Genomic DNA, 26,274 nt, shown 5'->3' with positions numbered 1-26,274 from the left:
CCGCTGCACCAAAGCACCAGCCCCACTCCTATTTTTGGCATAGCGGGTAAACCGCCGCCTGCAGTGTCGGTATCCCATAACGGCACCGGTTCAACTCCCAGCAGCTCCACTTCCAATCCAGCTCTCTGCTATGGCATGGGAAAGCAGTGGAAGATGGCCCAAGACCTTGGGCCCCTGCACCCGCATGGGAGACCCAGAAAAAGCTCCTGGCTCCTGTTTTTGGATTGGCACAGCTCCAGCTGTTGTGGCCAATTGGAGAGTGAACCAGCAGATGAAAGACCTCTTTCCCTCTCTGCCTCCTTCTCTGTGTAGCTTTTTCAAATAATATATAAATCTTTAAGAAAAAAATAAAAATTAATCATTACCAATAAACCAGGCTCCCTTTCTCAGTGCAAGAAAAATACATAAGCTCTTTGTGAAACAGAATTTTCCTAACCATGTTCTATCCTATATCAAAGTCCTTCACTAACTGCACATTCTATTATAGAACACGTAATTAACTTACTTTAGCTTGCAAGGCTTTAACTTCTGCTTCTAATCTTTTTCGTTCTTCAACTTCTCTATTATATTTTTCTTTTAGATCCTCATACTTGGAACCTAAACACATTGAAATACAGTTTTATTTCAATCAATTTCATGAAGGAATTTATAGATCAACAATAACTATGATAGTCTAGAAATGAGTATCTCAGTACACACTAAGCAGAAAAAACATTTTAGTTGAGGTAACAGATCAAAAAAACACTGATAAAATTAGTCAAAAACTTAGAAATGCTTAGAAAGGTGTTTTGAAAACTCTGATGTTGAATTTCTCTTAAAACATACCACACAGAAGGATAAAGTGAAAAATTTAAAGGTTTCACCCAGTGGCTCAACAAAATTCAACAGATATACAAATGGATATATAATAAGCAAAGTTTTTAAACATATAAATTAAGGTTAAATTCAAAGCTGAGTTCATTTTTTTCTTTCACAGCATCAAAATCCCCATTAAAGAACTATTTATACTAAGGGAAAAAAAATCTTTACCACTATAATATTGACTAGGTGTAAGTGGTGTTGTAAAAATTTTTTGTGGTGTATTGCACAGATTCAGGGAGACATCTGCAGACTGCACAGCTTGTTGGCTTCTTTCAAACTCAGATTTACACCTGTTAGAAAAGGACACAAGAGGCCAACAAATCAGTTAGAGCAAAGGCTACAGAATACCAATGCCATAAACTCAAAAATAACAATAAACCCCCAAAGCAAACTATATTCTAAGAATTCTTAACCATTTCATTTGCCCAAAAGACATTTAGTAAGACCTGTGTGCCAGTCATACATGCAGTCAGTCCCCTGTCTTCAAAGGAACTCAGTCTAGTTAGAAAAACAGAGATACAAATCAATATTTAATATCTTATAATGGCTATAATGAAGGTTTGTAATAACCACCATAATACCTGAGTTGCAGGGCTAGGAATATACCCAAGAACATGTTCAATCTAATCCAAAGAAAGACACAGGAATATAAAAGATCCTAACAGTTCAGAAACACAGGAAAAAAGTGATGTCAACAGGACTTCAAAACATGAGAACACATAACACATATTTAATCATTTCAAAAACATACTTGATATGCAGATCATGAACTATATGGCATTAATATATAAAAATTAATATAGAACATCTAGAAGAGATACAGCTGGAAATAGTTACAAGAAATGAGATCATAATATATATATATATACACACATACACACACATACACACACACAGAATATCTCTAACACTCTAGTAACTTTGGAACACCTTTTAGAATGAAACAAACCACATTAAAAGGCTCGGGGCTAGCACTGTGGCATAGCAGGTCAAGCCACCACCTGCAGTGCTGGCATCCCATATGGACACCGGTTTGAGACCTGGCTGCTCCACTTCTGATTCAGCTCTCTGCTATGGCCTGGGGAAGCAGAAGATGGCCCAAATGTTTGGGCCCCTGCACCCTTGTGGGAGACCTGGAAGAAGCTCCTAGCTCCTGGCTTTGGATCAGCCCAGCTCTGGTCATTGTGGCCATTTAGGGAGTGAACCTTGCTTTCTCTCTGCCTCTCTGTAACTCTTTCAAATAAATAAATAAATCTTTAAAATAAAAATAAATGCTGGTGTTTCTAGAAATGAACTTTGAAAAACTTTGCAAAACCAAGTATTCTTCCTCAAACTCAAGTCTTATCTCTTTTTCTCTATATTTTTATTAAATAAGTTATTTATTTTAAACATTAAACATATCCTGCTACCATTTTTACAGATCTTGCTTTTTCTTCTCCTTAGAAAAAAAATAATAATGCTAACATTTAACAGTTGCTACATGTCCCCAGTACTTTATATCTGTAGATATTACTACTGAATGGCACTCAACAATGAAATACAGGAATATACACAAAAATACCCTTTTCCTAAAATGTCAAAATTTCTGCCTACATTATTGAAACCAGTATTTCTAAAACCTGTACACAAGAATGTACTTTCCAAAGAAATAATTATCCTAGCATAGTAGAGTAAGAGGTAGGGAGCATCCCACTTCCCTAGCACCTAATGTCTATCTTTCATCCATTCAATAGCTACCTGAAAGCCTACAATTGTCAGGTGCTATGGATACAGTAATGAATAAGACAAAATCCTTTTCTCAAGGAATTTAGATAGTAAACAACAAATAAGAAAATAAAAAACTCAATAAAATAGAATTATCTCTAACATGTAACTTATAGATAGCAACCTTTCTACGTGGAAACAAAATGATAAAAAGATTTTTACGTTTGCACAGGAAGACAAATAAGAGTCATTTTTAAATACTGTAACTTTTTTAAGATTTATTTTATTTAGGGCCGGCGCCGCGGCTCACTAGGCTAATCCTCCGCCTTGCGGCGCCAGCACACCGGGTTCTAGTCTCGGTTGGGGCACCGGATTCCGTCCCGGTTGCCCCTCTTCCAGGCCAGCTCTCTGCTGTGGCCCGGGAGTGCAGTGGAGGATGGCCCAAGTGCTTGGGCCCTGCACCCCATGGGAGACCAGGATAGGCACCTGGCTCCTGCCATCGGATCAGCGCAGTGCGCCTGCCGCAGCGCACCAACCACAGCGGCCATTGGAGGGTAAACCAACGGCAAAGGAAGACCTTTCTGTCTCTCTCTCTCTCTCTCTCACTCTCCACTCTGCCTGTCAAAATAATAATAATAATAATAATAAAAAGATTTATTTTATTTATTTGAAAGACAGAGTTACTTCTGAGGTAGAGACAAAGAGAGAGGTCTTGTATCTACTGATTCACTCCCTAAATGGCCACAACAGCCAGAGTTGAGCAGATCAAAGCCAGGAGCTTCCTCTGGGTCCCTAACATGGGTGCAGAGATCCAAGCGCGTGGGCCATCTTCTACTGCTTTCCCAGGCTGTAGCAGAGAGCTGGATTGGAAGAGGAGCAGCCAGGACTAGAAACAGCGCCCACATGGGATGCTGGTACCACAGGCAGAGGATTAACCTACTGTGCCACAGTGCCAGCCCCTAAATAAATTTCAAAAACAATTTGGATATGTAGGGAGAATTAAGATTTTATAACTATTCTGGGGGGAAACTTCAAAAATTAAAGAGAATTTTCAAATTTCAAAGAGAAAATTAGTAACTTCAAGTTGAGGACCTCAGACATTTACAGTGCAGGAACCTGAGCCCACAGTGGAAGAAACTTAACTAAAAGATCCATGTTACAAGTCATCTTTCAGAAGGCACCCTCTGATTGGATGCACTGAGAAAAGCACATCATGACTTCTACAGTTTTTTACCAAAAATATGTAACCCCACCCTGACCAGTAGTTCTCAACCACAGTCACTTTTGCCCTCTAGGCAATGCCTGGAGACATTTTTGACGTCATGACTTGGGGATGGAATAGATGCTGCTGGCATCCAGCAGTTACAAGCCAGGAATACTGTTTAAGTATCCTCCCATGCACAAGTCAGCCCAGTGCAAAACATTAACAAGGCTGTTGAGAAATTAGGATCTAATCAGAATGAAAAGCCATCAGTCAAATCCAAATTGTGGGCATTCTACAAAAAAACTGACCAGCAGATCTTGAAAAATACCAAAACCACAAGACAAAGAACCACTACAGCTTAGAAGAGACTAACAAAACATTCATTAAATACAGTGTGAAATCCTTGATTAGATCCCAAAACAAAAAAAAGAACATTACTGGTAAAAACAGTGAAATTCTAATAAAGTCTATAATTTAGGCCGGCGCCGTGGCTCAACAGGCTAATCCTCCGCCTTGCAGCGCCGGCACACCAGGTTCTAGTCCCGGTCGGGGCGCCAGATTCTGTCCTGGTTGCCCCTCTTCCAGGCCAGCTCTCTGCTGTGGCCCAGGAGTGCAGTGGAGGATGGCCCAAGTGCTTGGGCCCTGCACCCCATGGGAGACCAGGAGAAGCACCTGGCTCCTGGCTTCGGATCAGCGCGGTGTGCTGGCCACAGTGCACCGGCCGCGGCAGCCACTGGAGGGTGAACCAATGGCAAAGGAAGACCTTTCTGTCTGTTTCTCTCACTGTTCACTCTGCCTGTCAAAAAAAAAAAAAAAGTCTATAATTTAGTCAATAATAATGAATTTTTATTTCTTGGTTTAATAATTGTACTTTAAGATGTTAATAATTAGAGAGTTTAGGTGAAGAATATTCAAGAACTCTATGTTTGCAACTTTTCTGTAAGTCAGAAGTTATTTCAAAATAAAGTTTTCTTAAATTTGTGAGTATGCATTTTTGGACACAACAATGCAGCGATTTGCTGAAGTACTTTTAGCTGTCATCACTCCTTGTTATCTTGACAAAACACCATTAGAACAAGATATGATTTAGAAAATAGCAGTGTTTAGGTCCCATTAAATTTATCTTAATTAACCCTTTTAAATGGTTGGGGGATCTTCTAACTGGAAAGTAATAATAAGAAACTTCATTGCTTAAATATGGCAACAGGCAAATTGATTTCATAATGATTAAAATAGAAGATGGGGCTCTTATACAAGGATCTCAGCAAGAACCTCCTCTTGAATTCATTGTTCTCCTTTTCTAGCTCAGATTCCATGGACCACTACTTACTTCAAACTCTCTCTTCCCAAAGTTCTCAATTATTCCTGTACTCTATCCTGTGATCTTGGTGAAAAGCAACCCTAAATCAACTCATCTGTTCACTTGCTCAGCATTTACAGATGCTTAAGGAGGGGCATGGGAGAGGAGGGAGATATCACACAACCCTACAGATTGGTCTGCTGTAAATTCCTTACCTCCAACCTCAGCTGGCCCCATTTTGCTCCTCAATCCTTTACTAATTCCCTAGCTCTCCCTCTCATTTTCTACAAAAGCTTTTCTACTCAGAGAAAACTGGAGCCATCAGTATATACCACGTTTTAACTTCCTTCCATCTTTTCAGTAACCGCTGTTCATAGCTTTGTTATTATTTATTATTGGATCACTCAGTAACTAACATAGTGTCTGGAACATAGAACAGCTTAACACACACATATTGAATGAATAAATAAATGAATAAGCAAGTAACCAGTTGATGAATTTATATGAGATTGAGCCATGGAACAATATAACTGAATCATTGTTTATTCCAACAGTCAGGGGACATGGGAAAGACAAAAAACAATTGCAACGTACAATAATCATATGGGTAAAGAAAAAGATAAACATATCTGATGAAAACTTATGAGTACCAACAACACCCATATTAATACCATTCTCCAAAATTACCTTTTAAGTTCCTGTTCCAGTTTTTCTATTTGTTTTTTGCTTGAATTCAGTTGTCCTTCTTGGAAATTTACTTGTGATTCCTTGACTTGAAGGTCATGAGAAATCTTCTGCTTAGTTTTCTCCAGGTTTTCACATATTTCTATCAACCTTTGATTTTCCCTTTTCAGGTTTGTGCCCTCAGTTTTTTCATTCTCAACCTAATGGAAATCATTCAGAAGGAAATAGGTCCTGATTCTGTGAATTTACCAGTATTATTTGCAAATCTGACTCTAATACTAACTACTAATTTTCCAAAATATGGTTGAAATAAACCAGATGTCAATGTTAGGTGACCACACTTAAATTCTTTTGATAGAAAGGCTCCATAAAGTCATGCATTACATTGTCTTTAGACAGGGCTCTACATACCCATCTCAGAAAAGAATTTAATATCATTTCAAGAATGAAAGGGGCCGGCGCTATGTCGCAGCAGGTTACGCCCTGGCCTGAAGCGCCAACATCTCATATGGGCGCCAGTTCTAGTCCTGGAGACCCAGAAGAAGCTCCTGGCCCAGTCCTAACTGTTGGGGCCATTTGTGGAGTACACCAACAGATGGAAGATCTCTCTCTTCCTTTGAAATAAATAAAAATAAATACAAAGGCCAATGCAGACCCTAGGAGGTAGTAGTGATGGCTCAAGGATTAGGGTTCCTGCCATCCAGGTAAGAGACCTGGATTGAGTTCCCAGTTCCTGGTTTTGGCCCCAGCCATGGCAAGCATTTAGGGAGTAAACCAGCAGATGGGAGCACTCTGTCTCTCCCTCCTTCTACCTCTTCACCTTTCAAATAAATAAAAATGTTTAAGTAAATAAATTAACTCTATAAACCTCACTTAGCAATTTATTTACAAGTTTGGTTGCTACAGCCAGCTATTCTAAAGAAAAAGATAATCCTCCCATACACAAAGTCATTTTAGAAGCACACTGTATCACTACTTTGTTGGCTAATACAGAGGCAAGAAAGTAATGCCATTTAGATTTTCATGTACTAGCCCCAAAGAGAAGAGTTTTGGGAATACCAAGGCAATGAGCCTCCTCTCAGAAAGTGGTGTCCATTTGAACTGCAAAATGCAGTCCCCAGATTTGGAGCCCAAGACATTGGGCCTTGACCCTGAACAAAAAGCCAATCCTAATTAATGGTTCCAAATGGAACTGAAACTCAGTAACCCTATGTATTAACAAGTAGACAGAAATGAGGATTAGGAAAGAAGATGGAAACAAGCAGGCATTTAAAACAAAAAATGACACAAAAGAGAGGGGAGAGTACAATATGAAGATAGCAAGATCATTTTTCTCTAACTATAAAGACAAATAATCCAAAAATGAGTGAAGAGTGTTAAGTACAAGAGCATCAGTTATGAGTGAGCAGATGCAATCAGCAGCAAATATTTCCATAATACCTTCTGTTTTTGCTTCTGCAGTGCAGCCTCCAGAGTTTCAAGCTGAAACTGCCTTTGCTGTTTCTCTTTCTTCAGTTTGTCCAACTGTCCTTCAAGTTCTTGAATTTTCTGAAGAGCTCTTGTAGGCAGGCCTTCCTTCCATTCTTCCAAAGCCCAGCTCATTTTAGTCTTTTCTTTATTATTCCAACATTTGTAAAGAAACTGAAAAGAATAACCAGACTGTTGGTCCTACTACAATAAAAGGAAACAAAGTCTCACAGACTAATGAATGAGTTAACCTAACCATTGCTAAAAACCAAGTTTCAAAATAGTTCTTTTTTGTTTGTTTGTTTAAAGATGTATTTATTTACTTGAAATGCAGAGTTACAGATAGAGAAAGAGAGGTCTTCCATCTACTGGTTCACTCCCTAGATGGCTGCAACAGCTAGAGTTGCACCAATCTGAAGCCACAAGCTTCTTCCGGGTCTCCCACTCAGGTGCAGGGGTCCAAGGACTTTGGCCATCTTCTACTGCTTTCCCAGGCCATAGCAGAAAGTTGGATCGGAAGTGGAGCAGCTTGGACTCAATCAGTGCCCATATGGGATGCTGGCACTGCAGGCAGCAGCTTTACTCGCTATGCCACAGCACTGGCCCCCAAAATATCACATTTCAAGAGAATAAAGTAGAATAGGCACTTTAGGGTTAAGTCACTGGGAGTACCAATTCAAGTCCTGGCTCTTCAGCTTCCAATCCAGCATCCTGCTAATGCATCCTAGGGTACACCAAATGATGGCTCAAGTGTTTGGGTATCTGTTACCCAAGTGGGAAACCCTCGTGAAGTTCCTGGCTCCTGGCTTCAGCCTGATCCAGTCCCAGCTGTTGAAGACGTTTGAGGAATGAACCAGAGGATGGAAGTGCTCGCTCTCTCTAGCTTTTTCAGGCTTTCAAGTGGATGAAAATAAACATTTTTCTTTAAAAAAAAAAAAAGAGAGAGAGAGAGAGAGAGAGACATGTTTCTATCTTCTCTATCCTCTGAAAGGTATCTCTGATCATGAAGAATGTAATATACTTATTTGATTTCCCCTGTGGTTTTTTTTTCCCCCGTTTTGGCTTCTTACAACTTTAACTACTCATAGGTTTTTCTTCTCTCATTATATAAAACATGGATATTTTTGCTTTAAGCTTTTCAAGTAAAATAGGTACAGAAAACAAAAAGGATGCATGACAAGGCACTTTGCAAATCCTCTTTGTTCCATTTTCACATCATTAATTATCATTCATATTTTATCCCTTTCCACCCTAAAAAATCTCCTCAGAGACCCGTGAAGGAACATCGCTCCCTTCACTCCCTGCCAGTTCCTCACAGCACAGGTATCCCATCCTCTTCCAAGTCAGTTGAATGCATGCATGAGCAAAGAATGAAGGCCATTATTACTACCGAAATCATTCCAAACAGTGGCAAAATCAAGCCCTGGACAGACATGAAGCAGAAACAGGTAAACAGCCTTAGTGATTCAAGGATTCAATTCCCAGCAGTCACTTAGAAGCTATGTGACTCCACACATTACTTATCTGCTCTGTGCCTTAACTGCTTCATTTTTAAAATACTAATAAATATTTCCTAAAACATTTTAAACAATAGTTCCTAGTGACCTTTCTACAAGTGTTAGCAATTCTCTAACAGTAACTGAAAACACCTTTGGTTGTTTCAGCCTATGTTACAAGTAGCCACCTCCTTCCCAAAAACATCTTAAGATAATTTAAATCAACTGCAAGTAAAAGATAACAATCATTCTTTACCTTGGCCTTTTTAACATAAATGAAAGAAAAACCATCCCTTTTTTCAATCATTCTGACAACAAAGTTGAAAATACACGCTTTACTAAAAATAGTAAACATTTTTAAAAATAGTAAAATTCTTAAAAATTAAGAGGGAGAAGCAAAGCCTTAGAAAACATATAAATTGGATATGCAGCCAGTTCTTTATGGGGGGGGGGGCTGTTGGGGCAGTCTCACTTATGGAAAGACACTATCTTAAACCCCACTCCTATTTAACAAAATAAAAAATAAAAAATAAAAAAATAAATTCCACCTCTCGACTAACAAAGGACAGGAGACCCTGTCTTAATAGCCAACATCTATTTAGCTTATTTGTTCAGGATGGGAATACAGTACCCCAGAGGCACACAGTTACACTTCCTTAAACATTTCAGCCAGACACTCAAAGCCTTCTATGAAGACGTCAGAGCACAAGTATAAAAACAGCAACTTTTCACTGATGATAGAAATGAGGGAAATAAACTGAGGCCAGACTGGCAAGGCGAATGCTCTTCCATTTCACAGCTGAAACATACTTGTCTATTTAAAGCAATTGCCAGACCCAAGCTAAGCATGATTGAGGCGGACTTGGACTCCTTCAGGATCCGCGGAACTGGGGTGGGGAGGAGTGATGAAGAGAAGCTCTGGACATGAAGGTTCCTGCAAGGGGCATTTGAAGGGCCCCTATCTTTTCCAGAAAATGCTCTTTCTACCCAAATATGTGGACAGTCTTCATGTCCGAATCACCCAACCCCTCCAAAGTCCCCAAGGCAACTCTAGTGGGCCCCACCCGCCCCACCGCTGCAGGTCTTTGTGCCCCCCCTTTTATCAAAACTCCCCAGCCACCCCCCCCCAAAAAAAAAACCGACTCCTCCTCTAGACCCGGCTCTTCGTCGAAAAGCACTCGTGTCCTGTATTTTGGGGGCCTGAACACACAGCAGAGCCCGGCACGCCGGCGCCCCCAAATAAACGGGAAAGGGGCGACAAGGAAGCCAGGAGGGCAGAAATGCTCCCGTGACGCCCAACGCGCACGCCGCCCGGCCCCAAAACGCAGGCTCGCCTCTCCTAGCCGCCACAAAGGCCCCGAGCCGGCGCTGCCGCTCAGGCGTCTCCAGCGGTTTCACCTGAGGAGAAAACTGCTCCCCTCGGAGCGCGAATCCGCGACCGAGCGCGGCGGGCCCCGGGCAGAGAGGCGCCGCCGCCAGCCGGGCGCGCCTCAGCCGCGGCCTCTCCTCCGGTCCTGTCAGGAGGGAGGGCTCCGGCCGCGGCACCTGCAGGGGCCGAGAGGGCGGGCCCGGGGCGTCCCCGCCCGGTACGCGCGCGCAGAAAGCCAGCGGCTCCGCTACGCCCGCAGCTCGGAGCCGGCACCCAGGCGGGACGCTCACCTTTCCACCGGGGAAGGCAAACCTGCCGCCGACAGTCCGATTCTGCCGCAGCCTCCACGGGGCAGAGCGCAGCTTCCAGTTCAAACCGCCCGCTTCCGGTCCCGACCCTCACGCCTATTGGGTGCTGTAAGCAGCTGTGGACCAATCCGCTTCCGCGCCCTCAGAATGCCTCCTCGGATTGGTCCTTTCGGAGGGATTTGAAAAAAACGAATCCTCACAACGGGAGGAGTCTGCGCCCGGTTAAGGTGCGTTTTTGTTGTTGCGGAAAATCGGAGACCACGAGCTTCCGCAGACGCCGGAGGCCCTCAGAACCGCTATTTCCGACCAAAGCCAGGGAGTGGGCGGGCTGATTAGGAGGGCGTGGGTCCTCGCCTCGGGCCTGCAGCGTTTGCTGTCTGGTTTTCGCACTCTGACTCGTTTACTGCACCTATGTACCTATTTGTATGTTTTGGTTTGGTTTGGTTTGGTTTGGTTTGGTTTGGTTTGGTTTTTTTGGGAGGGACATCTGTAAGGACAGATGGGCACCTCTCCAGACAGAGCCTGAGAGACTGGGGAGGAGGAAGGAGCGAGGTTACATGTTGAGTGGAGAGATTACACCTGACCAGGCCTGGCGGGCGGCTCAGCAGCGAGGCAGAGAGCTGAGCGCACAGTCCAGTTGAGGCTGGGGGTTTTTAAGGAGATGGGTCTGGCTTCCCCACCGCTGCTCCTCTTGGAACAAAGGGCTTTTTGGATGTAAATTTTGGATGTATGTTAAATTTAGGCTGCTGATACTACATACTATGCTTGCCTTGCATTCTTTGTCCAGTGTCATTTTTAATTAACCACTCCTCGAGGAAACTAGTATTCCCACAGTATTTACAAGTTAACGGAGGTTTGGGGCCCGTGGGCCGGCGATGTTAGGCCGCCGCGTACGCGTACAACTCTGGCCCGGGGTTCGAGCCCCAGCTGCAGCACTTTCCATCCAAGCTCCCTGCTAACGCTCCTGGGAAAGCAGGCAAAGATGGCCCAAGTCCTGAGGCCCCTGCTACCCGCTTGGGAGACCTGGATGAAGCTCCTGGCTCCTGGCTTCTGCCTGGCCAGCCCTGGCTGTTGCGGCCATTTGGGGAGTGATCCAGCAGGTGGAAGATTCTCTCCTCTCTCCCTCCCTCTCTCTCTCCCTCCCTCTCCCTCTCCCTCTCCCTCTCCCTCTCCCTCTCCCTCTCCCTCTCCCTCTCCCTCTCCCTCTCCCTCTCCCTCTCCCTCTCTCCCTCTCTCCCTCTCTCCCTCCCTCCTCTCTCTGTAACTCTGCCTTTCAAAGAAATCTTTGAAAAACAAAGTTAACGGAGTCACCCAGAAGCTCAGTAATTTGAAACTGAATCTAGCTCCGCTGACCATATTTTTGAAGAAGAGCTGCAACATCTGTTAATTGGGATTCTGGGCGAGGACCTTGCGGCAGACCCAACTCTTCAGAAGAGTGTCTTAAAACCTCGACGTAATTGCTCTTTTTTATGAAGCCTACTAGTGTTGTATGTAATAGGAGACTTCAAAAAGTTCATGGCGAGGTGGATTCAAAAGATAAGATTATTTTGCTGCAAAAATTTTTTTTTGAAATCCACGTGTGGTTTTTTTCATAGTACACATTTTCCGTGAACTTTTTGAAGGCGCCTCCTATTTTTCGTACTTATTTCCCTATTCCACTTAAAATAAGCTGCTGAAGGCAGGAATTCTGAAGACAGTGAATTGCTAAATTAATACATCTTCGACGCTATTGTCCTCAATAGGCTCCAAATTTTCCATACTCCTCTCTTTACTGTTCATTAGACTATTTCTGTAGCCTGACTGCTCCTCTCCTTTCGTTGAACTTTGGTTAATCTTTCAGCGCACAATTCAAATGGCACTGTCTTCATTACACCTCTCTGATTCTCACCCACCCCTTAGAAATAGGCATTTCTTAGGTCTTTCCTCTAAATTTTTGACCTCTAACGCTCTTTCTCCCAATTTCAAAATTTCTCTAATCTGCTCTAAGCACTATCTCTTCATTTTCTTTCTCAGAGGACAACCTTACCTGATAGTTCACAGAAATATACGATTTGTAACAGGAACATCTTCAGCTTCCTGCCACCCAAATCTGCAAACTTGGCAAAATCTATACCCACGTCTCCCATGCATTTTTCCTGTTACAACCAAGGGAAACCTATTTCTGACACTTTCTAAGGCTGAACAATTGCTCTGTGTTCTGGGGCACCTTCTGTGTCAGAGACTTCACACTCCAAATGATGAGCTTGCAAACAATAATCATTAACTGTTTCCACTCCCCTAGGTCTTCCTAGTTGCACTTAAATTGTACAAATCTTACCCTTTAAGAAAATACTTTCTTGGGGCCAGCGCTGTGGCTCAGCAGGTTAAATCGCGCAGTGCCAGCATCCCATGAGTGCTGGTTCGTGTCCCTGCTGTTCCACTTCTGACCCAGCTCTCTGCTGGTGTTCCTGGAAAAGAGCGGATAATGGTTCAAGTGCTTGGGTCCCTGCCATCCACATGGGAGATCTGGATGAGGTTCCTGGATTCGGGCTCACCTAGCCCCTGTCATTACTACCATTTGGGGAGTGGATCAGCGCATGGAAGAGCTCTGTCTCTTCCTCTCTCTGTTACTCTGCCTTTCAAACAAGTAAACAAATCTTTTTACAGGAGAAAACACTTTCTCAAATCCACATTCACATTCAGTGATCTTTGTATCTCTCTCCTCACATTCTATTTCCTTTTTACACTTATATCGCCATACTCCTTTTAACCGATTATTTTCTCAAATAAAATGATGAAAGTTTTTTTCTATAAATGAAAGCTGTCTCTATTTCTGAATCACAAAGACAATATAACCTAATGTTTTTAGTAGCACTTTTATTATTTTGGATTTCTTTTTCAGCTATTGGAGGATTTAAAATATTGTATAATTGTACCTATGTCTATTAAATTGTGAGATTATCTGTCTCGTTATCATGTCAATTCCATGCCCCGTCTGAGTGCTCGTGGTTGTTATTTTAGTTTGTTTGGGTTTGGCTTAGAACCAACACTTGTTAGTGTTAGATGGAATATGTTTTTCCATCTTATTTGCAACATTTCTGTATTTACAGGATTTAAATGCTTCTCTTGTAAACAGCACAGATTTTTGTTTATTCTGAAAATACACGGATTTTTTAAAACTGTACTGAAAGGTAACTTGCATAAAATAAAATAGACTCATTTAGGTACATAGTGCTATGAATTTTGATATGTGTGAGTATATATGAGTAGATCTCTGTAGCCACTACCAAAATCGAAATAGAAAGGCTGGTACTGTGGTACAGCAGATTAAGCTGTCATCTGCAGTGCTGGCATCCCATATAGGCACTGGTTCGAGTCCCAGCTGCTCCACTTCCGATCCAACTTTCTGCTATGGCCTGGGAAAGCAGCAGAAGACAGCCCAAGTCTTCCCCTGCACCCACATAGGAGACCTGGAAGAAGCTCCTAGCTTGGGCCTGGCCATGCCCTGGCTGTTGCAGCCATCTGGGGAGTGAACCAGTGGATGAAAGATCTCTCTGTCTCTTCTCTCTCTGTAAATTTGCATTTCAAATAAATAAATATTTTGAAAATCAGAATAGAAACATTGCTTGAGACCAAAGACTTTGCTGTGCCCCTTCCTATATAATATACTCACCCCCAAAACCTCCAGGCCCAGGCAACCCAGACTGATCTGTTTGCTGTCATTGTGCATTAAATTTGCATTTTTCTGGAGTTTTATGTAACTGAAGTTACACAGTGTATACACTTTTGCATCCACCTCTTTCACTCAGCATGTTTTAGAGGTTCACCTTTCTTATACATAACAATGTTTATTTTTCAGTTTAAGTAATATTTCTTTGCATGGATGTGCAATTGCTCTTTCCACTCACCTGTTGTTTGATGACTGGATTTTTCCAGTTTGGGACAATTATGAATAAAGCATCCATGGACTTCGGTTTACATAGACAAAGGTTTTCATTTCTTTTTTTTTTTTTTTTGACAGGCAGAGTGGATAGTGAGAGAGAGAGACAGAGAGAAAGGTCTTCCTTTGCCATTGGTTCACCCTCCAATGGCTGCCGTAGCCGGCGCGCTGCGGCCAGCGCACCACGCTGATCCGATGGCAGGAGCCAGGTGCTTCTCCTGGTCTCCCGTGGGGTGCAGGGCCCAAGCACTTGGGCCATCCTCCACTGCACTCCCTGGTCACAGCAGAGAGCTGGCCTGGAAGAGGGGCAACCGGGACAGAATCCGGCACCCCGACCGGGACTAGAACCTGGTGTGCAGGCGCTGCAAGGTGGAGGATTAGCCTGTTGAGCCACGGCACCGGCCCAAAGGTTTTCATTTCTCTTGGGGAACCCATAACTGTAAAATTACTGTGTCCGATAATGTTTATTTTTAAGAAATGTCCAAAATGTTTTCCAGCTGGTAATATATATTTCCATAATACTTTAGTGTCTGGGTGATCCACATCCTTGCCAACACTTGGTGTTGTCAGTCTCTTTAATTTAGATCACTCTAGCCGGCACCGCGGCTCACTAGGCTAATCCTCCGCCTTGGGGCGCTGGCACACCGGGTTCTAGTCCCAGTCGGGGCACCGGATTCTGTCCCGGTTGCCCCTCTTTCAGGCCAACTCTCTGCTGTGGCCCGGGAGTGCAGTGGAGGATGGCCCAAGTGCTTGGGCCCTGCACCCCATGGGAGACCAGGAGAAGCACCTGGCTCCTGCCATCGGATCAGCGCGGTGCGCCGGCTGCAGCATGCCAACCACAGCGGCCATTGGAGGGTGAACCAACAGCAAAAAAGAAGACCTTTCTCTCTGTCTCTCTCTCTCACTATCCACTCTGCCTGTCAAAAAATTAAAAAATTTAAAAATAAAAAATAAAATAATTTAGATCACTCTAATTAGTGTGAGTGTTCTCACACCATTAATTTTATTGCTCTGAGTACTAACAATGTTGAGCAGCATTAGATGTGCTTATTAGGGGCCTGCGTTGTGGTGCAGTGGGTTAACGCCCTGGCCTGAAGTGCTGGCATCACATATGGGCGCCGGTTTGAGACCTGGCCACTCCACTTCTGATCTAGCTCTCTGCTGTGGCCTGGGAAAGCAGTAGAAGATGGCCCAAGTCCTTGGGCTCCCTGCACCCACATGAGAGACCTGGAAGAAGCTCCTGGCTCCTGCCTTCGGATCGGCGCAGCTCCGGCCATTGCAGCTAATTGGAGAGTGAACAATTGGATGGAAGACCTCTCTCTCTCTTTCTCTCTGCCTCTCCTCTCTCTGTGTAACTCTGACTTTCAAATAAATAAATAAATATTTTTAAAATGTGCTTATTAGCTAGTTATAAATATTTTTGTGATGTGTCTATTAAATCTTTTGCCTTTTTGTTTGTTTGTTTGTTTTATGCCTCTAGTATCTAGTATGATTCCTCATATATCAGGACACAAGCTAGGTACCAGATACATGTTTTTGCAAACATTTTCTCCCAGTCTATTACTTGTCTTTTCAATTTCTTTTTTATTTTATTTTTGTTTATTTCAGAGTCAGAGAGAAAAAAGAAACAGAGTTCTCATCCATTGGTTTACTTCTCACTTGCGCACAACAGCCGAGGCTTAAGGAAGAAGTCAAGAATCAAGCCCAGGTGGTGGCAGGAACCTAACCATGTAAACCAAGACCGCAGCCTCGCAGGATCCTCATTAGCAGAAAGCTGGAGTCAGGAGCCAGAGGCACGTATTGAGCAGGTTACCAATATCCTAGAAGGTACCTTTTTAAAAAAAAAAATTATTTTATTTATTTGAAAGTCAGAGGTACATAGAGAGAGGAGAGGCAGAGAGAGAGAGAGAGGTCTTCCATCCGTTGGTTCACTCCCCAGATGGCCGCAATGGCCGGAGCTGTACCATTCTGAAGCCAGGAGCCAGGAACTTCTTCTGGGTCTCTCACATGGGTGCAGGGGCCCAAGCACTTGGGCTATCTTCTACTGCTTTCCCAGGCCTTAGCAGAGAGCTGGATCAGAAGAGGAGCAGCCGGGACTAGAACCAGCGCCCATATGGGATGCCTGTGCTTCAGGCCAGGGCTTTAACCTGCTGCGCCACAGCATCGGCCCCGAAGGTACCTTAACCACTAAGCCAAACACATGCTCCTGTCTTCCCATTTCTTAATGATGATTTTCTTTTTTTTTAAGATTTATTTATTTATTTGAAAGTCAGAGAGAAAGTTACACAGAGAGAAGAGAGGCAGAGAGGTAGAGACAGAGAGAGAGGTCTTCCAGACGCTGGTTCATTCCCCAATTGGCCGCAATGCCAAAACTGCGCCAATCTGAAGCCAGGAGCTTCCTCTGGGTCTCCCACGTGCATGCAGGGGCCCAAGCATTTGGGCCATCTTCCACTGCTTTCCCAGGCCATAGCAGAGAGCTGGATCAGAAGTAGAACAGCCAGGACTCGTCAAACCGGCACCATATGGGATGCCAGCACTTCAGGCAGTGGCTTTACCTACACAGCACCAGCCCCAATGATGACTTTCAAAAGACAGAAACTTTTTCATCCTGATGGAGTCTCATTATTCAACTTTCACTTTCAAATGTCATGCTTTTTTGTGTCTTATATAAGAATTCTTTGCTCATCCCAAGTTTGCAGACTTTTGTATGTTTTAATCTGAAGGTTTTATAATTTAAGCTTTAACATCTAAGTCTATTATTGATTTTGAATCAATTGGTGTGCATGGTAAAAATAAAGTTTACACGTTTCCACATAGATATCTAGTTCTAACAATTTGATTGTTATCCTTTTCCTATTGAATTACTTTGGTTAAAATTTAATTGCCCATATCAGTGTGCACCTATTTCTGCCTCTCTGATCTGTCCCACTAACCTATATGTTCATCTTTACACCTGTGACACACTGTCTGGATTACTGTAGCTTAAAGTTAAGTCATGCAGATAGGGTCTGTAATGCCTCTGATTAAGATCTTTTTCAAAATTGTATCATCTATTCCCGGGCATTATTCCTTCCTTCCCTCCTCCTTCCCTCCCTCCATCCCTCCCTTCCTCCCTTCCTTTTGTTTGAAAGGCAGAGCTACAGAGAGAGAGAGAGAGAGAGAGAGAGATCTTCCATTCACTGGTTTTACTCCCCAAATGGTTGCAATGGCAGAACTGAGCTGATCCAAAGCCAGGAACTAGGAGCTTCCCCCAGGTCTCCCACATGGTTGCAGGAGCCCAAGTACCCAGGCCATCCTCTGCTGCTTTTCCAGGAGTGTTAGCAGGAAGCAGGATTGGAAGTGGAGCAGCCAGAACTCAAACCAGAGCCCATATAGGATGCTGACACTGCAGGCAGCAGTTTTACCAGGTATACCACAGTGCCAGCCCCTAGGGCATTATTTTCTTAAAGAATAAATCAATATTTTTCCAAAATCTTCCTGGCATTATGTTTGAGAGTGCTTTGAATTTGTTGATCAATTTAGCCAACTTAAAATCTATTGTTTCTTCTGCTTTAGAACATACTACTTTAGTTATTAAAGTCTAGATAACATTTGTTTTAGCAGTGTTTTATAATTTTCAGTGTACATACATACTTTATTATGTTCTTCCCTAAGTATTTTATGTTTCTGTTTGCTATTGTAAACAGTGTCTTATTTCATTTTCTAGTATCTTTTTGCTGGTATATAGAAATGAGTTTGTTTTTGTAAAATGATCTTGTATCTTACAAACTTGCTGAACTCTTTTATTAGTTGCTAGGACTGTGCTAAGGTTTGAATATGACTTGCATCCTGAACTTTTGTAAGATGTCATACCTCAGAGTCATAAGCAAGAGAGTGGAAACTTAACCCAAACTATATTTAGAAGGTGGGCCTAATATGAGGTCCTTAGGTCATTGGGGTATGCCTTGAGTAGGTAGTTCCTGGGAGAGAGCTGTTTTAAAAGCCTGAGCTGAGGGCCAGCACTGTGGCACAGCAGGTTAACGCCCTGGCCTGAAGCGCCAGCATCCCATATGGGCACCAGTTCTAGTCCCAGCTGCTCCTCTTCTGATCCAGCTCTCTGCTATGGCCTGGGAAAGCAGTAGAGGATGGCCCAAGACCTTGGGCTCCTGCACTCACGTGGGAGACCCAGTGGAAGCTCCTGGCTTCCAATTGGCACAGCATCCGGCCAGTGCAGCCATCTGGGGAGTGAACCAACAAATGGAAGACCTCTCTCTCTATCTCTACCTCTCTCTGTAACTCTTTCAAATAAATAAAAATAAATCTTGGAAAAAAAAAAAAAAAAAAGCCTGAGCTGGGCCCAGCCTGTTTCTCACTGCTTCCAGGCTCATCATGTGATCCCTCCTCTACCTGTACTCTACCGTTGCCATCTGCCTCCCTCAACAGATGCCAAACCACAAAGGGGCCATCTGACCTTGAACTTGAATCTCCAAAGCTATGACCTAAACTGACCTTTCCCCTTTAGCTGTCTCTGGTGTTTGTCTTAGTAACCAAACAGTGACTAATACAGGCTGCCCTAGCAGAGCACCCCGAGCTCTGGAGCAGAAATGACAGAGGCGAGTCTTTCCACAGCTCTAGGGTCCAGAAGTACAGAGAAAGCCAATGGTTGACTCTGGTGGTTTCCACTCAGGGATTTTATGGAAAGATCTACTCCAGGACTCTCTCCTAGGCTTGTAGATGGCTGTCTTCATATTCACAAGCCGTTCTACCCGTATGCGTGTGTGTCTCATAATGTTCCGTTTTTATTGGGACTCCAGGTATGTTACATTAGGGCCCAACTTAATGACCTTATTTTTTTTTTTAAGATTTATTTTATGGCCGGCGCCGAGGCTCAACAGGCTAATCCTCCGCCTTGCGGCGCCGGCACACCTGGTTCTAGTCCCGGTTGGGGCGCTGGATTCTATCTCGGCTGCCCCTCTTCCAGGCCAGCTCTCTGCTATGACCCGGGAAGGCAGTGGAGGATGGCCCAAGTGCTTGGGCCCTGCACCCACATGGGAGACCAGGAGAAGCACCTGGCTCCTGGCTTCAGATCAGCGCGATGCACTGGCCGCAGCGGCCATTGGAGGGTGAACCAACGGCAAAAAGGAAGACCTTTCTCTCTGTCTCTCTCTCTCTCACTATCCACTCTGCCTGTCAAAAAAAAAAAAAAAAAAGATTTATTTTATTTATTTGAAATACAGAGTTACACAGAGAGGGAGAGACAGAGAGACAGAGAGAGAGAGAGAGAGAGGTCTTCCATCCGCTGGTTCACTCCCCAGATAGCCACAAAGACCAGAGCTGTGCTGACCTGAAGCCAGGAGCCAGGGGCTTCTTCTGGGTCTCCCACGTGGGTGCAGGTGCCCAAGCACTTGGGCCATCTTCTGATGCTCTCCCAGGCCATAGCAGAGAGATGGATCGGAAGTGGAGCAGCCAGGACTAGAACCGGCACCCAAATGGGATGCCAGTGCTTCAGGCCAGGGCTTTAACCTGCTGCGCCACAGCCCCGGCCCCAGTGACCTTATTTTAAATCTTAAAGACACAGGCAATATCCAAATCAAGTTGCATTCTGAGGTAAAAAGGATTACAGGTTTAACCTATTAATTTGAAGGGCGAGAGCACAGTTGAAATCATTACATCTCTTAATCATTTTTAGTAGTCTTCTTGTAAATTCATTAGTATTTTCTACACATGTTACCTGTGAATCAGCACAAGCGGTCTGTGCTCTTTCTATTTATTTTTCTTTGCTATTTCCATGTAAGACTTCAAGTATCAAGTTAAATAAATGTTATAAGAGTGTGCATATTTTTGTCTTCCTGTTCTTAGAGATAAGCCTTCAGTTCTTGACCACTATTTACTATAGGTTTTCATCAGTGCCATTTGTCAGACTGAGAAAGGTTCATTCTAATTTTTGAGTTTTTGTTATGATTAGGTATTGGATTTTATCCATTACTTTTCCTGCATTGATCATGTAGTAATTCTCCTTTTTTGGCTAATATGGAGATTTCATTGTTTGATTTTCCAATGCTAAATCAACATTGTATTTCTGTTATATGGTAAACTTAGAGTATATTGTCCTTTTGGTATATTAGTGTATTTGATTTATAAATGTTTATTAAAGATCTTTGCAGCTATATAAGAAAGAGGGATATTGGTTCATAGCTTTCGTTAATTATGATTATATACTTCTGTGATTTAGGTATAATCTGGTCTTATAAAATTAGTTTAGAAGTGTTTCCTTCTCATTCCTTTTCTCTGAAAGAGTTTGTGAAGATTTCATGTACTCTTTAATGCTTAGTCCTAGAATTTTCTCCATGGAGGATTATAATTAGGAATTAAAATTTTTAATTGATAAAGGGTTTTCCAAATTTTCAAGTTATTTATACTCAATTTTGATCATTCTGCCTTTCAAGAAATTTTTCCATTTTATTTAGGCTGCCAAAATTATTGGGACATAGGATTTTTAAATTTTCTATTATCATCCTTTTAATGTCCTTTTAGTATGGAATTATGTTTTCTCTAAACCCCTATGTTGCTAACTTGTGTTCTCTCTATCCAACTTGCCTCTCTTCAATCCAACTTGAATTTTTATCAAGATAATTTTTATTTACAAATAATACATTTTTTATTCTATTGATTTTTTTTTAAGATTTTATTTATTTTATTTGAAAAGCAGAGTTACAGAGAGAGGGAAAGACAGAGAGAGAGAGAGAGAGAAAGATCGATCTTCCATCTGCTGGTTCACTCCCAGATGCCACAATGGCCAGAGATGGACAGACAGAAATCAGGAGCCACGAGTTTCTTCCAGGTCTCCCACATTAACAGGAAGTTGGATCGGAAGTGGAGTAGCTGGGACTCAAACCGGCGCCCATATGGGATGCTTGTGCTGCAAACAATGGTTTTACTTGCTACACCAAAGCACCAGCCTCTGATTTTTTCTTTAGTACTTAATTTTCATTAATTTCTGCCCTTATCTTTAAATCTACTCTAAACTTAATTTTTCTTTAGAAGTTAATTTACCTGGAAATGAAGATAATTGATTTTAGACTTTTCTTTTTTATTATAACATAAGTATCTCTATCTGCTTTATTTGACATTCAAAATTTTGTCTTCTGATTTTATTCAGTTCTAAATATTTTTTTTTTTTGACAGGCAGAGTGGACAGTGAGAGAGAGACAGAGAGAAAGGTCTTCCTTTTGCCGTTGGTTCACCCTCCAATGGCTGCCGTGGCTGGCGCATCATGCTGATCCGAAGCCAGGAGCCAGGCGCTTCTCCTGGTCTCCCATGGGGTGCAGGGCCCAAGCACTTGGGCCATCCTCCACTGCACTCCCTGGCCATAGCAGAGAGCTGGCCTGGAAGAGGGGCAACCGGGACAGAATCCGGCGCCCCGACCAGGACTAGAACCCGGTGTGCCGGCGCCGCAAGGTGGAGGATTAGCCTATTGAGCCACGGCGCTGGCCTAAATATTTTTTTTTTTTTTGACAGGCAGAGTTAGACAGTGAGAGAGAGAGAGAGAGAGACAGAGAGAGAGAAGGGTCTTCCTTTTTCCATTGGTTCACCCCCTAAGTGGCCACTATGGCTGATGTGTTGTGGCTGGTGTGCTGCACTGATCCAAAGCCAGGAGCCAGGTGCTTTCTCCTGGTCTCCCATGCAGGTGCAGGGCCCAAGGACCTGGGCCATCCTCCACTGCACTCCCGGGCCACAGCAGAGAGCTGGACTGGAAGAGGAGCAACCAGGACAGAATCCGGCACCCCAACCGGGACTAGAACCTGGGGTACCGGCACTGCAGGTGGAGGATTAGCCTAGTGAGCCACGGCACCAGCCAGTTCTAAATATTTTCTAATTTATCTTATTATTTCTTATTTGACTTATGGGTTACTTAGAAGTATATTTACTTAGCACATATTTGTAGATTTTCTAGATAATTTTCTGTTAGAGATTTTAATGTAATTCTTTTGTGAATAGAAAACAAACCTATAAGGTTCTAATCATTTTTTTCTCTGTACATTTCATTTCAGATAGTATCTGTTGCTACATCTTCAAGTTTACTGGTTTTCTTTTCAGTAGTATCTAATCTGCTGTTAATCCTGTCTAGTAAATTTTAATTTCAGCTATGGTATGTTTTATTTCTAGCAATTTTTGTTTTCTTTTGCATCTTTCATCTATCTTCTCAAAGTGTCATGATTTCTGTTACATTTTTAGCATACTGAACTTTGTTTATAAAAACTATGGGGCCAGCAATGTGGTATAGCTGGTAAAGCCTCCACCTATGATGCTGGCATCCCATATGGGCACCGGTTCAAGTCCCAGCTGTTCTACTTCTGATCCAGCTCTCTGCTAGTAGCCTAGGAAAAGCAGTGGAAGATGGCCCAAATGTTTAGGCTCTTGCTACCCATGTGGGAGACCTGGATGAAGCTCCTAGCTCCTAACTTTGGCCTGGCCCTTCTCCAGCCATTGCAGACATTTGAGGAGTGAACCAATGGATAGAAGAGCTCTCTCTCTCTCTATCCCTCTCTCTCTATAACTCTGAGTTTCAAATAAATAAATAAATAAGTCATTTAAAAAATAGATTTGAGCAGGGTGAAGGGTAGGCTGTAGCAAATGCTTTGATGATACCCCTTGGGCCAGCTCTGATTTCGCCACAGATGGGGTAAAAAGTTTTGTGTAGACTCAAATGTTTTCTACCTCATGTGCAAGTCATGGGTCTCTCAGTGCCTCTACTCCAGAGCCCTCATCCCTTCTTAACCAGCACACAATGACAGCCTGCAAGTGTGGGGGCGGTTACAACTTGCAGGGGCAATCTTCAAAAGATGGTGTCAGGAGCCAGTGAACAAATGTCCTGGCATTTCATACTTCACATGGACAATTCTGAAACAACCGAAGCAACCAGAAGAACCAGGTTCCATCATTTACTGCAATAAGGTTGACTTTTCGTCTTCCTGCTCTCACTCTCCCTGTTCTCCACTGCTTCCTGCACTCATCACCTGGTCAAACCCACCTCCATCCAAATCTATTTTAGTCTCAGCATGGTGGGAGAACCAAAGTAAACAGAAGACCCCTTATACATACTCTGTGTGAGTTTTGACAAGCAAATAATAATACTAATAAAAGCATCCATTCTGGTTTCTCAAACATGGCATAACATCCATGAAACCTCACCTGTGAAATTAGAAGTATAATTATAATGGGATATGCTGGATGCCAGTGATTTGAGACCAGAGGTTTCTAGTTAACACAATTCATGTTTTCATTCTTGTTTCATAGATATAAAGACTTCTTTTTACTATAAAATAAATGAATTAGCACAACCTTTGGGACAAGAATGAGTTTTCAAACTTCATATGAAGAGATTTTGAGTCACTCTAAGAAAGAAAGGTATAGAGATAAATATTAAAGACCTAATATATTGGTGTGACTTCAATAAAGTATATTATAAAAAAGTATTCAATGCCTTGGTATATTTTAAGTAAGTTCATTACAAATGTAAGCACACTACTCAGTGATAGTAACAGAAGTATCAGAGAAATGATGCTAAACTTCTAAGAGTTTTCTATTTCCACCACTAGGTGATCCTCTGTACCCAAGAAAGTCTTTGAAAATAACCTCCACATCCTGCATGACCGGGCTGGCTGCATTCTCTCTCCTCTCTACTTCCTTCTCTCCCTTCCCTCAGTGTATTTGGTTCACTCTCCTTTTAAAGTAGCATTTGCTTGTTTAAAGCAGGGAAAAACAAGAGAAAAAATAATGGATAATGATTCTACTGGTTATATAATCTTTCATATTAACAACAAAAGTAAGAACACACATGATAAGAAATTCCAAACATTCAAAAAATATATAAAAGATAAATCTGAGAAACTAGAGTGGACATTTGATATCCATTAGTCTAGAACCTCATCTTATAGCTGAGGGCAGTGAGCTATTCCTGCACATTCAAAAAATTTGTTACTAATAAAAAAAAAAAAAAAAGCTGTACACAAATCTCCATCATTCTGAAATTAGTTCCTTTACAGAAACTCAGAACACATTCTTAGGATTCTTGCAATAGTAATTTTTATGAATGAAGAGCATAATTTATATATGCTTAAAATGTTGGTCACATTTCTTTAAAAAAAAAAATCCTATATGGACACCACTTCCAGTCCCAACTGCTCCACTGCTAATTCACCTGGGAAAGCAGCAGAAGATGGCCCAAGTCCTGGTTCCTGGCTTGGGCAGGGAGCTGCTCTGGCTATTGCAGCCATTTGGGGAGTGAACCAGCAGTTGGAAGATATCTCTCCCCTTCTCTGTAACTCTGACTTTCAAATAAATAAATAAATTTTTTAAAAAATGCTTACCTAGTGCTTTCATCTTCCAATATGTTTAAATTACCCAAAACATGAGTATCTTAAAGAAAAAAATATTTATTATATGTTTTCTTCCTTGGTTGGAACCCTGATTGTCAAAGAAAAGGGTTTTACAACCACAAGTTGCCCCCCAAAAAATGATGCAGCCAAAAATAAACTTCCAGGGCTGTCGCCGTGGCTCACTTGGTTAATCCTCCGCCTGCAGCGTCAGCATCCCATATGGGTGCCAGGTCCTAGTCCTGGTTGCTCTTCTTCCAGTTCAGCTCTCTGCTGTGGCCCAGGAAGGCAGTGGAGGATGGCCCAGGTGCGTGGGCCCCTGTGCCCGCATGGGAGACCAGGAAGAAGCACCTGGCTCCTGGCTTTGGATCTGCATAGCTCCAGCCATTGCAGCGATTTGGGGAGTGAACCAATGGAAGGAAGACCTTTCTCTGTCTCTCTCTCTCACTATCTATAACTACCTGTCAAAATAAATTTTAAAAATAAATAAATAAATAAACTTCCAATTTGAAAGACAACTTTACTCAAAGAGGTGACAGTTTTAATCATCAAATTAGTGAATTAACGATGACTGTGTCTCTATCCCAGTTTTAATTAAAAAAAATATTTTTTTGACAGGCAGAGTTAGACAGCAAGAGAGAGACAGAGAAAAAGGTCTTCCTTCCATTGGTTCAACCCTCAAATGGTTGCCACAAGTGGCGTGCTGCGCAGATCCGAAGCCAGGAGCCAGGTGCTTCCTCCTGGTCTCCCATGCAGATGCAGGGTCCAAGGACCTGGGCCATCCTCCACTGCCTTCCTGGGCCACAGCAGAGAGCTGGACTGGAAGAGGAGCAACCGGGACAGAATCCAGTGCCCCAACCGGGACTAGAACCTGGGGTGCTGGCGCCGCAGGCGGAGGATAAGTCTATTGAGCTGCAGTGCCGGTCTCTATCCCAGTTTTAATAACAATTCTGACCCAGGTATTAGTTTAACCATGGAATAAAGTCCATGATTCTCCTGACCTCTATGGCCAGGTGACTTCACACCATGGAAAGAAGGTGCACGAATACCCTAAACCGGGAATAAGACTTCAATATCTCACCGGTGCCGTGGCTCACTTGGCTAATCCTCTGCCTGCGGTGCCGGCACCCCGGGTTCTAGTCCTGGTTGGGGCGTCGGGTACTAGTCCCTGTTGCTCCTCGTCCAGTCCAGCTCTCTGCTGTGGCCCAGGAGGGCAGTGGAGGATGGCCCAAGTGCTTGGGGCCCTGCATCCACATGGGAGACCAGGAAAAGCACCCAGCTCCTGGCTTCGGATTGGCGTAGCGCCAGCACTGGCCATTAGGGAAGTGAAACGGAAGGAAGACCTTTCTCTCTGTCTCTCTCTCAGTCTATAACTCTGTCTCTCTCTCTCCCTCATTGTCTAACTCTGCCTGGCAAAATAACTAACTAAATAAATAAAAAAGACTTCAGTATTTCTAAGAGTAACTTGGACAGTTTTTAAAATATGTTTAATTTGAAGCTATCCGTAGCTCTGGGTTAATAGATTTGGGATACACTACAGATGCATCGTGGTCAACAGTTTCAGCATGCACACTTTCGGGGTGACCATTCTCCTGGTGTTTTACTGG

The 26,274-nt window shown here is 42.9% G+C and overlaps 1 protein-coding gene across 1 annotated transcript in view; it reads right to left on the bottom strand.

Moving 5' to 3' along the window:
- Positions 1-10,475, bottom strand: part of CENPF (centromere protein F) — a 65,971-nt gene extending 55,496 nt beyond the window's left edge. Inside the window, exons 1-5 of the mRNA XM_062210345.1 lie at positions 10,376-10,475; positions 7,194-7,394; positions 5,757-5,953; positions 1,030-1,151; positions 506-597 (exon numbers count right to left, since the gene is read on the bottom strand). Coding sequence (XP_062066329.1) covers positions 506-597; positions 1,030-1,151; positions 5,757-5,953; positions 7,194-7,355 — 573 coding nt within the window. The 5' untranslated portion in view covers positions 7,356-7,394; positions 10,376-10,475. The remainder of the gene's footprint in view (positions 1-505; positions 598-1,029; positions 1,152-5,756; positions 5,954-7,193; positions 7,395-10,375) is intronic.
- Between the last annotated feature and the right edge of the window lie 15,799 nt (positions 10,476-26,274).

The sequence above is a fragment of the Lepus europaeus genome, chromosome 14, assembly GCF_033115175.1.
Source record: "Lepus europaeus isolate LE1 chromosome 14, mLepTim1.pri, whole genome shotgun sequence".
NCBI classification, from domain to species: Eukaryota; Metazoa; Chordata; class Mammalia; order Lagomorpha; family Leporidae; genus Lepus; species Lepus europaeus.
This window is presented reverse-complemented; position numbering and strand designations above follow the sequence as displayed.